The following is a 16,041-nucleotide window of genomic DNA, read 5'->3' as shown; positions in this document are numbered from 1 at the left end:
TATTGTTGGGCCTGCCTGCATCACGTTGAGCAGATTATTTCTTTCATTCAAAAATTTGCCCATAAATATCAAAAAAGTACTTGTCAGTTGTGTTTGTGTGCAGGCAGCTCATGTTGATCACGAAATTGAAAATAATCGAAATTAGAATGGACCTAATTACGTTTCATATGGGGTTTGAGCTAATTTGATTTAAATACAGTTCCAAAGGGGCTTTAAATTGATTTATCAATTTAATATGCACAAATAAAAGATTAAAATTGGTTTAAATTTGAGCAGATTCGGCTTAAAGTTGATAAAATGAACTGAATTTGACAAAATAAATAAAGCAAATATTAAATGTCGACAAGAGCAAAGTGGAATAGTAATAGTAATCAAAAAATAAATTAAAATCAAAAAAAAATAACATTTCTTACGAATCCCGAAGATCATAAAACAATATATTGTAGAGAAAATCTACATCCCAGTGCTCGAATACCTTTTCACAATGTTTCCAATTCAGATTGAGAAAAACAAGAAACGAATACAGAACAGAGGCTCAAGAAAAAAATAGAGGATGTAAATTTGTATTTAAAAATAATTGTAAATGAAATCCAATTTTACAAATTTTTATATATTTTATAGGGCAGTAAAAAACCATCTCCAATCTCGTACAATTTCATGTAATGTTTCCATTTTACATTGAGGTAAATGACCTACAAATTTTTGGCTTGGAACAAAGCAATTTTGTAACGAACACAACAAGTTCATGTAAAATCAACAACATGGCCAGAACAGGGCCAAAAGCAGCTGCTGCAACTATTAACATCAAATGACTAGCCTAATTTATGTGCCTAGCTGCACAGACACACACACACACATACACACACATAGACAGATTGTGAGTGTGAGTTCGAGTACTCGCATTCCATATGGGTAAACACATCTATTCAGAGACTAAAACACGCCGCAATGCCGTAACTTCTGCTCCAGAATTGATGAAATGACAGTAAAGCGTAGCATGAGGTGGGGGCAACTACGAGAATCAAATAGGCAAAAACTGACTACAGGCAGCACACCAGGATCCGGGCCTGAAATTGCTTTACACAATCGAAACGCACGAAATGACAATATAAATCGAGGGGCGGAACTTATTTGGCAAAAGACTCGAAATAGGCCGAGCCTGAACCACAAAACGACATAACAACAATGAGCCTGAGATGGAGGATGAGCTGAAGCCAGACTCTGGGGTTGATGAGCAGCAGGCTGCGGGGCAAATAGCAGTTGCAGACCAACATGCTACTGAATTGGCCAAAATTAACGCAACGTTAGAAAAGTTTTTGCGGAAATTGCGTAACTACACATTAATGAAGAAAAATTGCGTAAGGGTGCGGCAGACCCAGTTCCCTTTCAGGCCATTGAAAAGCCGAAACTAACCAACAAAAAAAACTTTTTTTGGCCCGGCAAATTGCATTGGAAATTGGGCGACACTTTAGCCATAAAACGGGCACGTGATTTATGCCAATTGAGCTGCCGCCCAGGTAAACAGCTCCATAATGAACTGAACGAGCAGGGAGAGGCAATGGGCATGCGGATATTAGGAGGAGGGGCAGCAAGCTGATTATCCACAGTAGTTTTATAGGTTTTATGGAAGGTATGCTGCCTGGCCAACAGCTTGCTTTGATTACGCCCCATCATTGTCCACTGATCATCATTTATTATGCCTTCCGGTCCCTGCTAAAGCCCAAAGTTGTTCCCTACCTTTAGGCTAATTTTACGTTTCGCATTCGTAAATTTTTATGAGCATCATTAAAAGTGCTCGACATCTTCTTTTTCTAGTTGAGCTAAGTATTTATGAGCACGGCCCGGCCAACTACTTATAATTATAATTATCATTTGTCATCCGCACTCTAATTAATTGTAAAGTTTTCCGTTTCAAGCCCTCCAAAACAGCCAATTAATATTGTCACAGATGTCGCTGGCTGCAAACTCAAACTCGGCCAATGATTAATACATCAAAGTTTTCTAATTGAAATGAAAAGAATAAAAACAACATTTACGCGCAACGAGAGATTTCCTCCATAAAGATATAAGTTTGCGTTTTAATGGAATAATTAAAAGGGCGGCTGTGCTTCTTCTTTCCATAGCCCCACATTGTAGCAAATGTTATCTGGATTAACTTCGGTGCTTATAGTCCGATCTTTATGGAATTTTCAGGGCATACATATGACATCTCAATGCACATTTAAATATGTGTTTTTTGTATCGATTTTGTGGGGAATATATACATTAAGTAAAATATTCTGGTTCTGTCCTACATATCCCAAATTAACTGTCTCTAGCTCTTATAGGTTTCGAAAAATGAGAAGAAATAAGATTGTCGATTTCGATTTTTATCGATTTTGTAGAATTAAGGCAATTTATCGTTAATTGCAAAAACTAAAACTCAATCTTTGTTTTACTAGCTTTTATAGTCTATGAGATGGAAACTTTTAAACAGACAGACGGAGCTGACTAGATCGTCTAGTAAAATATAAACCCGTTAGGGTTGGAGAATAAGTCTTTTGCCAATTCCTAACTAACACATAGTTTATGGACTTAGGCTATTAAATACTCTGGAATAACAAGTAGAAAAAGTCTGAACTTAAGCTATTATCCAATTTTCATAAAGCTAAACGTGATGTATATCTCGTTTTACCAATAATCGGTGTAATAAAAAACTTTTTTTGTTAAGACCGAACAAATAATATACCCCACCCTCATTTATATATATTTATAACTGATTGTATCGACTGTAATTGAACTTTACCTTTGCTTGAAATAAGCTCGCGTGACAGTACACTTGCCCCATAGGCAAGATCTCAGCTATGCCATAATCTTCACTTATAATAGCCATTCAATCCAGTATTCCCTGATTGTCAGCTGTGAGAGGATGGAGTGGGGGGAGGGATGCTCTTAAGCCACAATGCCGTGCTGGCCCCTCAGTTGAGCCTAGATATTAACGCCCACGGCCACGCCCACGCCCACTCCTGCATAGCATGACTTAGAGTATGGTGCCTGGCGTGTCAGGCAGTCTCAATTTATGAAATTAGTTTTAATAATATTAATATCATCACATGAAAGAGCAGTTACAATGAGTCTCTCCGGCTCTGCGTAAGCCGGCTTTGGTCTTAGCTTTTTGGCCATAGTTAAACGCGCGTGCAAGGAATTTTGGACAAAAGATGCCAGGGCAACCAGCAGATAGGGCTGCTCCAGCAGCCACCCCGCCCCCTCACACAACTTTCACTTGAAGCTTACGCTCATTGTTTGCGCTGCGTTGCCATTGCCAACGTGGCGCCGCTCCCGGCCCACTCCTGCTCCGGATGCGGGCATCGCATCTGCCCACAAGTTGTAAAACTTTGCTTTTGTTTAAATTTTGCGTGCGGCGGGTGGCCGGAAATTTGCTTATCGGCGCATTTCAGTGACTGCTGCGGCGCTTTTTGCCCCAAAACCAAAGTCAATAGAGAGATTAGCGTCAGGCACAGATCAGTGTGTGTGTGTGTGTGTGTGTGCGAGCTGTGCTAATTGAGCGTCGGGTCATGGCAACCAGCAGCTTATATCAATACCGACGGCTTTATTCAATATGCAATACGGCCGCGCCCCCAACCCAAACCAGATATACATGAAAAACTTAGAGCAAGCCCAAGCCCAAGCCTCCGCCACGTCTGTTGTTGTTGTTGTTGCCGCCGCCCAGGCCTAGGGTTTGTCCTACGCCGCCCAGGCCCAGCTTATTTCCCACGCCGCCCACCGTCTGTCCCACGCCGCCCACCGTCTGTCCCACGCCGCCAGCCAGCTGGCCCAGCAGTCCGCCCAGCGCGGCGCAGCTCGTGGAGGTAAGCGGTGACAGCGAGGCGCCCAGCACGGACAGCTCACAGAAGCGGAAATCGGAGGCCGCCTCCAGTTGGGTATCCACCTTGATGAAGGGCGTGCCGCCGCCCGTGATGCTCTGGAACAGCTTGGAGGTCACAGCGCCGTCCTTCTTCTCACCCTGCTTGGCGAACTGCAGCAGCATATCGATGAGATTCTTGCGCACCAGCAGATCATCGTCGCTGGTGAGACGCGTCTCCGGCAACGGCTCGCCGAATATATCATTCGCATCGAACATGTAGCCTAGCTCATCGCCATGGGCCACCAGCTCCGGCTTATCCTGCGCCTGCTCCGACACAATGGGCAGACCACGCAAAAAGTTAATTCCCTTCGACTTGGTGCCATTGTACTCGAAGCTGTACATGTAGGCGGGCGCCAGTTTGGACCACACCTGTGTGGTCAGCACCGCGGGCAAATTGAACAGCACGTCTGTGGTGGACTCCACCACCTTGGCCAGCACCTGATCCAGGTTCAGTGCTTGCGGCACCTTCCACACATCCTGCAGCGTGGGCGTCAACACGTTGGTCAGACCCGGCAGCACCGGCTTGGCAATGTCACCAGTCAGCTTATCGATGCGCAGGAAGCCGGTCAGCTGCTTCAGTGCGCCCTGCAGCGAGCCCAGAAACTGCTCGACCGAACCGAAAACCTTATTCAACGTATCCACCGTCACAGAGTTGGCCGTCTCGTGCTTGGTCACGCCCGTCAGCAGCGGTATGCCCGTGTAGTTGCCGCTGCGCAGTTGCTGCTCCGGCTCACCGATCAGCAAACTGGGCAACGAACGGTAATCGTCCTCCGCCTCGATGTGTGGCTGGAAGCCCGTGTTGCCAGTAAGACCCTTGACCAAAGCTCGCCCTGCCAGACGCTCCGTTTGCACCTTGGCATCGTTCTGAATGATCTCCTCAGCGGATTTCTAGGAAGTGACATAAAAATGAACAGAAGTGGATGGTCATTTTAGAGACTTAAAAAATAAAATTAAAAAAAGATATGTATATTTTCACTCGGCTTGAAAACCAATGAGCACTGCAATTCAACTATGTAAAAGAGTACTTAACAGCTGTAATGCGGAATCTAGCATAAACTGCAATTTAGGTGCATGTTAGTCAACTGTTAATTAGTTACATATGTTTTAAACATTAAAGAACTTAACAGCTGAAAATCTGCATTAAACATAAATTTCATGTTAAGTGCATGTTAGGCAACTGTTAATTAGTTGCATATGTTTTAAGCAGCTGCAATGCGGCATCTAGCATAAATAGCATCTTAAGTGCCTTCTAGGCAACTGTTAATTAGTTAACAGAAAAATCAAACTGTAAACCGAGCGATAACAGATTGCCATGGATCTTACTGTACCAGTTTTGATTAAGTATATGATAAACAAGAAATAAAAAATAAAAAAATATACATATATTTCCGCAGGACCTGAAAAACAATGAGCATTACAAATGAACTAAGTTATAAAGTACTTAATAACTGCAAGCGGAAACAAAAATAAACTACATGTTAAGCAACTTTATAAAGCTTTATAAAATGAATTTATGTGTAAGCATATGATATAGTAAAATCATAGCATAGAAAACTAATTTTTCAAGTCAAAATTTTAACAGAAAATTGTTAAGAACTGTATGTTAACATTAAATACTTAACATTTCCCACAATTTCAAAATGTAAAAGCGAAAGTTCGTATCAAGTAGTAATTGTCATAAAAAATCTGCTACTTTTTATAGCTTGGATTTGGCTTAACCATTTTTGCCCTAACTCCCCCCCGTACTCACCGCTCGCATACAGTTAACAATTTCCAGTTCATTGCCAGTGGGACAGTTGTTGATCTTGGCCACCTCCTGCACACTCTGCACCGGCTCCTGATCCATGGCATACTGCGACAAGGCTGTGCCCGACATGGCCACTACACCGTGGACATCTCCACCGCTGCGCGCCGCCCGCGACATGGACAAGTACATGGCACTGGCGGCGCCAGAACCATGTCCAATGGCCTGCACCTGCTTGGGATTGCCGCCAAAGTTGGCGATATAGTCGGTGACCCAACGCAACGCGGCAGCCAGATCGAACATGGCCAGATTTCCGTCAAACTCCTTGGTGCCATCGCCCAAGATGCCCAGCGAGCCGAGTCGATACTGAGGTGCCACGACAATAGCGCCCTGTTGGGCCATGGGCGTGGCATCGTATTGAGCAGCGGAACCGTAACGAAAGCCACCCGGATGTATCCATACAAATACCGGCAATCCCGTCGTCTCATCCGGCATCTGCGGCGTGTACACGTTCACCAGCAGGCAATTCTCATCGCCGATGATGCGCCTCGGCTGCTGCGGATGCGGCTGTATGCAGGGTGAGCCATGCCGAGTGGCATTTATATCCCCGCTTAGGCGCTTGTAGACGGGACGCGAATATCGCAGCTCACCCACCGGCGGCTCAGCGTAGTGTATGCCCAAAAAGCTGTAGATGCCCGTGTTGGGATTCCGGTAGCCCTCAATCCGGGTATCGCGATTGAAGACGCGTGCAAATACAACCGGATCATCAACGGGCGGTGGCTTTGCACTTTTGCCACCCACAATGCGCTTCACGCGACGATGCGACGACGATGTTTCCGACCCCGACTCCGATTCCAATTGCAATTCCGATTGCAGCTGCTCCAAGGTCAGCGAGGCGACGACCAAGTGCAGCCCCAGCAGCAGCGATAAAATGTTCCGCTTCGCCAATGTTCGCATTGTGTTTCGCTCGATTGCCAGCTTGGAACTGGGCAACTGCTTCAGTTGCCGGCGCTCTCCAAGCTCAGCGACTCTTAGCAAGGCCGGCAACTTGCCCGGCTTGGCGATAAAAAATTAAATAAATCAACAACAACAATTGCGTTGAGCTTCCATAAAATTAAAGATTTGCCTTTGTGCTGCTCACGATTAGCCAGTAGCTATTTCAGACTATATTTATACGCGATTGTTTATACTTATATGTGGATAGACTATAGAGAGTTTTCATTTAACATTCTAATCACGTTCCATAGAACTACAAAAATACCAAATTCAAACAGCGTCTTCTTGCGATTAAATCGTAAGGTCGCAACGACTGCTAAATGCACTATAAGCAGAAATTTATGAATCATATTTTATGGGGAATCTCCGAGCATTTAAATGAGAAGAAAATGTTTAAATTGTTTTAAATATTCAAGGAACAAGCTCTTAAGTACCCACTAAAAACATTTTTATTTGTAGGAATTATTTTAAAATATATAACATAAAACATAAATCCTATATACAAAGTCTACCTTTCATTTAATAATGTATTATTTTATAATATTATTTGAAAAATATTATCTATATAGAAAAAGATAAATATACTTTTGAATGCAATTCTTGAGTTTATGATATTTAAACTTTTTTATGTAATTCAACATTAAACATTTTTCAAATAGCATCTGGTCACAAAGTTTTGTCAAAATAAAACCATTATCTTTTAACATATTGAAAAAGAAATCAATACAATCCAATAAAAATAAACTAGTTATTCCTGAAAACGACAAATTACAAATATAATAAAAATTTGACATACATTTAAAAACAAAGAACAATAAACTCTCCGCTTTTGAAGACATTAATGTATAAAAACAAATATTTGTAAAAATATATATATGTATAAAAACAATATACTCCTTAATGCAAAATTATAATACGCGTAACAAAGCACTTATAAGATTCAAAAGCCCCGACGGAACTATGTATAGTTACACAACCTTGTGGCATTCGAGATGAACATCAAGTTTTCTGTCTTGGTCGACAGTTTCGACTTACTCATATTTCATTTCAGCTGATTTAATGTATGTGAAATGATAATCGCTTAAATATTTAATTATTTTATAACAGCCGCTTCTTATCGCAGCCCCGCCCCGCACCGCAAGCGCCCTACACTACATAAAACTGGTCCGTGGGGTTTTCCCACAGGCCCAGTATTCCTCATTCAATTGTTGTTGTTGTTGTCGATTGTTGAGTGCGCTGAATAAAGTTAAGACAACAAAAAAAAAAATATATATATATATGTATATAGGCATGAGCGCAATAATAATGCGATTTTAAAGCCTCAACATGAACTCTCTGGGCGGGCGGCTGCCAGCCCGTCGGATTAGTCGTACTTTACAGCTTTGCTGCATTATCTGGGCAGATGAATTATATGCTCAACATATTTACGACTAAACACTGTCGCACTGTCACGCATGCGAGTGGGCCAAGCGGAAACGGAAACGAAACTGGCAAATATCATGAAACGAGTGCCTGTTGTGATTTTAAGTTTCTTGACCCCAGCCCGTGCCCCCTTTGCTAAAGATGAAAGAGCAGCCCGGGATTAGGCCAGTCAGACGGCACGCAATGCCAGCCACAGTCTGCCACATGAATCTCAATGCTCTTGTTTAGACGGCGACCACGTACGTCCACTGATTTGTCTCTGCAAGTGGCGACTCCGACTACGTAACCAACCCCCTCGCCAGCCACCATTTCTATCTCTCATGTGCGACATGAGACACACAATGCGCAAAATGACATTTAAAGTTACGACAATATAATTAAGTAGACTGCTGGGAGTTGCTGCTGGCAAGGAATAATTATATATATATACTCGCATGGATGTGGCAGCAGCAAGAGGCATGCAACACTTTTGTGCTACACACACACACACACACACACACACACACACACACAGTGTGTGCCACGTCGTAGCAGTTCCAGCTTGCCAGCTCGGACAGTCACGCCTACACATTTAACGAGCTTTATCTTTTTGTATACCCTGTTACAAAAAAATTACTGAAAAAGGGTAACATTGAGTTGTAACATGTGAATATTGGCTAATGACATATACAACTATTATTATATTTTTATGCTTGATCAACACTGGCAAGGAAAGTAAGTAGTAGGTGTAAATATAAACTAATTACAAGGTATCTTTCAAGCACGTTCTGCATTGACTTACTTCCGCTTGCCTTTGTTTTCAGTTGCTGCTGCATAGAGTCTAGTCTTTAAAAAGTTATTAATCTTCAGCTATCGAGTAAATATTTTACTTTTAATTGAGTTTTAAATGTAGCCTCCGACAATTTGCATAAAAGCTGACAACAGGCCAAAATTTTCTGTTATCCTTGGACCTGCGTGCTTGCTAAATATGCACGTCGCATACACCCCATGGAAAAACAAGAGCACACATATCAATCATGCAGGTTGTGAAAGCAGCTGCTAAAAGTCATAATTACATGCAAGATTGAATTTTAATTTGATTGGCCGTCACGCAAGCAAACGAGAGCGCAAGGCGTAAGAGTAAAAATTAATTAGACATGAGATACCAAGTACGTGAGTTAATAGCTATGCCTTTTTCTATGACTACTCAGTGTTGGTAAACTGGCGATGGCACTATCGATATCATATCAATATCGATTATGAATGTTATCGACAACGAGAATGCAAGCCCAATGAACATTTTCGTTGGTTCTGTTCACGGTTTGAACCAATGCTTTTACTTGCAGTTTGCTACGTAAGCGTGGTTTGGGTAAGCGTGGTTTGGGTATAGATAATAATTCACATTTAAAGGATTTCAATCAAATGTTATAATATATTATTATTAAGAAAACATCTCCCAACGTGAAATATACTTAATTTACCGAACGTAGTATATCATGATTCGTGCTAAACATGAGATTTCCCCGCATCATCCACGGCGCGCTTTTATTAATTGCTTTGCCTGTTCCGTTCCATCTTTCAAGAAAACTTCTGCCTAATTTTTCTTCAGTTTTTTCATCTTTTTTCTTTGTGCCACACGCAACACGTTTTGGATTTTTCCAGCTCACGATGCTGCTTTACTGTTCTGTTCTTGCTTTTCTGCTGCGAAATAGCGTGTGCTGAGCCCATGACTGGGATCTGGGATCTGTTTTCCAGCTGCTGTTGATGCGTTTCTAATGTGCAAAATATTAATTATAAAATAATAATTGAATTGTGTGTTGGCCGTCTGGCAGCTCTGCTGAAAGGTGAATAATACCATGCACAATCCGGACGGTTATTGTTTAGATATCCTTTACACGCCAAGAGTTCATTAGCAGTTCGAGGGAAACAACAAATTGTGCACATCTGTTGGATTTCATAAATTGAAATTAGCTGCTACGTAGATTACTATTTAATAGGATCAACAAATAAGTCTCATACCAGATTAAATATAGTTAATGCAAACGGCAGGTGCTCACCAGAGTAGAAAGATAAAAAAATTATTATTATTTAAGCTGGATGACTTAACAAATTAAATAAAGGTAAGCTTAGTTATAAATAAATAAATATTATAATATATAATAAAAAATAAAATACCAATAAGTAAATAGACAGCTCTTATTAAAATATTCAGTGGTTGTATATTTACGTTCTATATATTCTATTACCTCTACAAGTATTTTACTTCTCTTTATTATTATTAAAACAGTTTCTCAAAGTTTTTTTAAGTAATTTCCCTGCCTAAGGTCTAGAACTGCGTTAATAACAACAGCTAAATGCGATGATTCTTCAATTCTCATCTCATTTCTTTTATGCAAAACTAAACCCATTCATTGCTCTTAACACAGATTTCATTTTAATAAATTCTCATAAGAAGCCAGAAATTTTGGTCAGCAGCCGCAATCATTTTTTGTGGCCTTCGTTCTGGCCAAAATTCATTTTAGTTTGTTGGGAAAACCGAGAAAGCTGAGAAAACTGGCCGCAATGGGCATAAACGAGAAGAAAAGTGCGGTTACAATGCCTGTCAATGGCAAGAACTAGCAGGATATGCAACTTTTGAGCTGGAAGACCGCAAGAATAATGAGCTAATAGAAGGAGTTCGGCTAGTTAATACCCTGTACTCAAACTTTGCGAAAATAGCTTTATCTGCAGAAAATAATATCTTGTCGAACTTTTACTATGGAATTTGTTTCGGCTGTTAATCAATTTTCAGTATAAATAAATCATTTAAGGAATATGGATATATATCTAACCTTAATCTATTAATAGTTTTACAGAGCATATACAAATAGACTTGGTTAAATTCCATAAATAGCAGATGCTGCGCAAGAGAAGTTATTTTACATGGAATTGTTATGCTTGTTTTACTACTTAGAACCTTACAGGGTATCAAAGAAACAAAGCAAATTGAAATGAATGCCATGTGGCAAAAGTTTTGTGGCAACTACAACAACAACGACAACAACAGGAACAACAACGGCAGCTCAAGTGCAACAATGGGCCACATAAATGACAAAAGCAATAACATAATCCTTTTGCTGCCGCCCCCTAAAAACTTTTGTGGTTCAATTTGAAAAGGAAGCACGCACACAGATACCCCCCCCCCACACACACACACACACAAAGCAATACACTTACTCACACAACGCATGTAAAATTTTAATTAAACTAATGAAATTGTACGGCCAAGGACATAACTTGGCGAATAAACAAAGAGCAAAAAGAAACAAAATTGGGATACGGATATGTTCTGGCTCTCAGTTCGGGTAGCGATTCCTTTTTTTTCGGGTTCGACTGAACATTAAAAATTAACTGGCGGAATAATCGAAACTGTTAAAACGTTAATTTAACACTTAAACAAGCTAAACCGCAGAACAGCCTCAACAGTGTCCTGTTCAGCTGTAACTGTAACTGTAGCTGTGTGTGTGTGTGCGTGTGTGCGTATGTGTGTGCATTCCAATTGGCAGCTTCTGTGTGTCACATTTAATGCAAGAGCGGAATTCCATTAAACGACAACCACAGGCAGCAAGCCACCAATTCAACCCGAAACCACCCGAACACCCAGCCACGCAGAGGAAGCGCATTTGTGGTGCCAAATAAACACGCACACTCACGCAAACACACACACACACAGGCCAGGCACTCCACAACTGACTGCATTGATCCACCCAAAAGCCCAAACTCTGGCCTCAACCCTCGCGCTTGTTCCGCAGCATATTGCAGATGTTTAAACATAAAGCCGCGCCGAATGTTTGGGTTCGGGGCTCCAAAGAATCACAACGACTTGCCTGAAACACACACCCACACACACCCACACACACCCACCCACACACACACACACTCACAAAGGGGAAAACACACACGTATGTAATGTACATTACTGTGTGCGCACACATAAATTGCAATCGGAATATCAAATTGGCAGCAGGACGAAACAGGACGAAGCAGGACCGCAGCCCTCTCGTTTGTCCCGGTTCGTTTGTCGTTGCTCGTGATTTTATCAATTCAATAAAAACCAAATAAAATCAGTACAAATGCAAATACCATTAATGTATTGGGTTTAACTTTGTTTTTGTTTCCCTCTCAATTGTTTTTCTTCAATTTTTTTCCCTCGATTTGTTTTTTTTTGCCGAAAAATGTGCGGAGCAGCTTTATGCATTTGGTATTTATGTTTTTCATATTTCTTTTGCATTATTTACGCTATTGTGCGTTTTTATAGTTGACTGGGGCACATGTGAACAGAGCACGTAAAGAGGGCACTGAAATACTTTAAAGAATTTTATGGTAGTCAAAAAAAAATAGGTAAAGTTTTTACCGGGAAAAACTTTGCTGCTTGCATATTTGCCATCGAAAATTTTCTAGAGTTTTTAATATTTGAAATATTTACATTCTTGTTGGAATTTGTAAAGCTTTAAGCATATTTTAATTGAATATGGGAATATAAATATCGTCAATTTATATTCGACAAATGCCTGGTGAAATCTATGTTTTAATTTATGAAGTTTTATTCTGGACATCAAGAAAAAAGCTTGTCTTAATAATAAAAAACCAAGAGGGAGTTTAGCAATGAAAAGAATAATGTGGCTGCGTGATTCAGTTTTATACAGACTATTCCCAAGCCTAACTTTTTTACTTTGCCCGGAAATTTGAACAAATATAGCAAATGCCATTTCTTAAATTTACATAGAAAAGAATAAATATTTTAACTTGATGTTGATTAAAGCATTTCATTAAAAAATATATATTTTAAATTTTTATTAGTTCTTCAGAAGTCATAATAGGGGAACTCTCGCAAGTTTTGATTGATCGCAACCTATCGATAACTTTTCAATAGCAACTATCGATTGTTGCACCATTCTAATTATATTTAAATAACATTTAAAACCCAGCTTTGTACCAAAAACACCCCTCAAATTGATGTCAAATTCCTTTAGCTTACACGCCGCAAATCTGCAGCTATGCAAATCATTTAGAGCTTATTTGATGCCATCATTTGAGAGATAACCCTCCAAGCATTTAGCCCCATACATCTCCATATACAGCCTAATCGTTAAGGACACTGGCCCATCAATTTGATGCGCCTGCTGATGAACCCAAAACGTAATTCTTTCACATCGACCCGTACAAAACAGCCTAATTAACTCATTAGACAATGTCACAGTGTCCCAGATGGGTCAGAAAAAAACGTATTTGTACGAAAAAGAAGAAGCAGCAGTAGCATGTTAAATGTGCAGCATTTACACACTCATTTGTTGACAAACAAATTACACGAAGGATTTGCTGCAAATTACGCGCCATTTTTCAACACTTTTCTTTCAAATCGGGGCAAACAAAAAAAACACACAAAAAAAGAACCCAAAAATACCGTTAGCTACACAATACGGTTCAATGTGTACATATGTCCCATGAAATTTAATTTAATCAAAGGGCAAGCAGGCCAGCGCGGCGTGACAGGAACAGGGACTGGAGCGGGAACTGGAGCGGGAGCAGGAGCAGAGGCAGCACAAATCAATCTCCAGGCTCCCACAGGCAGATGTAAAAGGGATGAGGGATTGCGCGGGGTGGCGGGCAGGCGTTGCCAAATGAAATTGCTTTAAGCAGCGCGCAACGCACTTTGTGTCCCTTGTCCCTTGTCTCTTGTCCAGGGCTCGCCCTTAGCCGTTGTCCTTTTGGCCCATTGCTGATTGTCTGACCGTAACTTGTTTGCTCGCCTTTAATTTCATTTGCGCGACGCCGACGCCGCCGCCGACGCCGCCGCCAATATCCCTGCTGGTCTTTAAGGCTGCGCAGCTGAAAAAAGGAGCTGCCAACCGGAGTTTGATTTCGCTTGCATTGTCCTTTTGTCTGCTCCCCTTTTCCGCATTCCCTTTTTTCCGTCTTTTCTTTTTTTTTTTGATGCGCTTTAATTTACATGCTTGAACTGTCCTTGTAGCATTTAGCAATTCAGATTGTCCTTCTGCTGGGCCAGCCCCTTTTGGAGGGCTCGTGATTTATGCGCATATGCTCTGAACCCCAATGACATTGGCCTAAAAGAAACTTTTGACTAATCTTTGGTTTAAGGAATGGGTTACGAATTTCTGCAGTGCGGCTGCCGGGAAAAGCATTAGGAGACGCACACAAAAGTTTAACCTTAGAAGCTTTGAAATATTCAGAAAGCTCATTTATAAAACAATAACTAAAGAGATATTTATATCTCTTAATAATTATTGAGTGCTTTACTCTTCATCAGTTTGGCAGTTACAGCTTTTAAAAGCTTTACTTAAGATTTGAAGTTCACGAAAGCTCTTCAAAATTGAGTTATAGAAATAGCTGAAAATATCTAAAAAATTTCTTTGAAAGATCATTAAAGTTTCCTATGGGATTAAATGCATCAAAAAGATAAAAGCTCTGGCCTCTGAGAAACAGTTAGACAGTTAGAAATATCGGTGACTAGAGCTTTGAAAGGATATTAAAGCTCAATATTTTATAAAATGCATACAAATGTATTGATTGCGTGACTTTTTTAAAAACTTACAAATATAAGTGAACAAAGCTTCGATTGATTTGAAAGTTATAAATGAGCTTTAAGCTATTAAATAAATAAAAGCTCAGACAGAGCTTTAGGCATAGATCCAACGATTAGTATTTGTACACATCGCTCTAAAACGGTGTCAAGCAAACAAAAGCTCTGGCAGTTCTGGCTATACAAAGCTTTCACCTCAATTAAAACAGAAAGCTTCAGGTATTAAGCTTATCTGTATTAAGTGTTGCTAAAATTGTTTTTTTGCTAGCCAGTTATATTTAACATATGAAGTTTAGCGAAAGTATAAGCTGGTGTCATTGTATTATAAGCTCCAAATCGAACTTTGACCCTGGCATAGGGTAGCAATCCATGTAATTTTTCTTTTGGCATTTAAACGCTTGCCTGCTTGAGTTGGCCGAGAAAATGGAACTTTAATTTGCCACGGCTGATTGAATTAGGCGCGCATGATAAGGACCAAAGACGGATATACATATGTGCACAGATATGTGTAAACGTTTCGATTTAAGGACCCTCAAACACACACACACAGACGCACACACACCCATTAGCGATATCTGTGGGGCGACAACGACCCTTCAGACGGCCATAATAAATGGCGTCGCGACAGTTTCCTTTTAACAAAACTTTGTGTATCCGGTATTAAGAACCATCGTCTGGCTTGTAGCTAACGACAAGCACCACAAAACACCTGCGTCCACTCTCAGCAATAGAAACGAGGGCTTGTAGTAAAGGGAGGGCTTGGAAGGGGATCGGAATCGCAGAGCAAGGCGGCAACTGCACGCCACATAAATTCCAATGGTTTCGGCGGCTTCGCCCACTTTCGGCGTGGCTTACAAGTTGGCAAATTTGTGAAAATTACTTTTTGTTTATTGTGCTGAAAGCCACGCTAAGCTTAATGTTAAGGCCAAGGTGCCCCAGAGCAGCCCATCTACCCATACACGAGCTAACCTCGTAACCGCCTGCTCCTGGCCAACAATAACATTGAGTTGTTCTCGTTGCGGTTGCCGCCTGACAATTTACATACCCTGTATTCAATAATGTGTGCGTGTGTGTGAGCATGCACACAGTCATCAAATTGTGAAGTCTAAGGAGAAAGCACCGATTCTTCCAGCAAGTATTGTCTAGTGTCATGAATGTATCGCCCATTTATCGTCTTTATGTCTTCCATTGGGAATTTCTGGTATGGAGAGAGATGCCTATTAGTCGGAATCGTTATCGCGAGCCGAAAGAACAACACGAAACATATCTTGAACTGAGTAAAATATATTTTTTCCATTAATCATATCGCAAAAGATATTCAAATCTGATGTTCATTATAAGATTAAGATGCACTGTAATCAGATACATTTATTTTCGAGCTGAGTACAGGGTATTTCGCTGGCGCATACTTACAAC

At 40.7% G+C, this 16,041-nt stretch overlaps 1 protein-coding gene across 1 annotated transcript; it reads right to left on the bottom strand.

Moving 5' to 3' along the window:
- Positions 1-3,569: 3,569 nt before the first annotated feature.
- On the bottom strand, positions 3,570-6,652 carry LOC135430443 (liver carboxylesterase 1). Its single transcript, XM_064685112.1, has 2 exons — positions 5,655-6,652; positions 3,570-4,792 (listed from the first exon to the last, which is right to left on the bottom strand). The coding sequence occupies exons 1-2, from the start codon at positions 6,603-6,605 to the stop codon at positions 3,647-3,649; spliced, it is 2,097 nt and encodes a 698-aa protein (XP_064541182.1). The 5' UTR covers positions 6,606-6,652; the 3' UTR covers positions 3,570-3,646.
- Between the last annotated feature and the right edge of the window lie 9,389 nt (positions 6,653-16,041).

The sequence above is a fragment of the Drosophila montana genome, unplaced genomic scaffold (assembly GCF_035044405.1).
Source record: "Drosophila montana isolate Dmon_TW-CO22-7 unplaced genomic scaffold, ASM3504440v1 contig_3013_1, whole genome shotgun sequence".
Lineage (NCBI taxonomy): Eukaryota > Metazoa > Arthropoda > Insecta > Diptera > Drosophilidae > Drosophila > Drosophila montana.
The sequence above is the reverse complement of the archived record's forward strand: the minus strand, read 5'-3'. Positions and strand labels throughout refer to the sequence as shown.

Bases quoted from the DNA above. Each gene is read 5' to 3' on its own strand.
- LOC135430443 (XM_064685112.1), bottom strand. From the start codon at position 6,605: ATGCGAACATTGGCGAAGCGGAACATTTTATCGCTGCTGCTGGGGCTG. The intron at 4,793-5,654 runs GTGAGTACGGGG...GTCACTTCCTAG, and splicing joins TTGTTAACTGTATGCGAGCG to AAATCCGCTGAGGAGATCAT.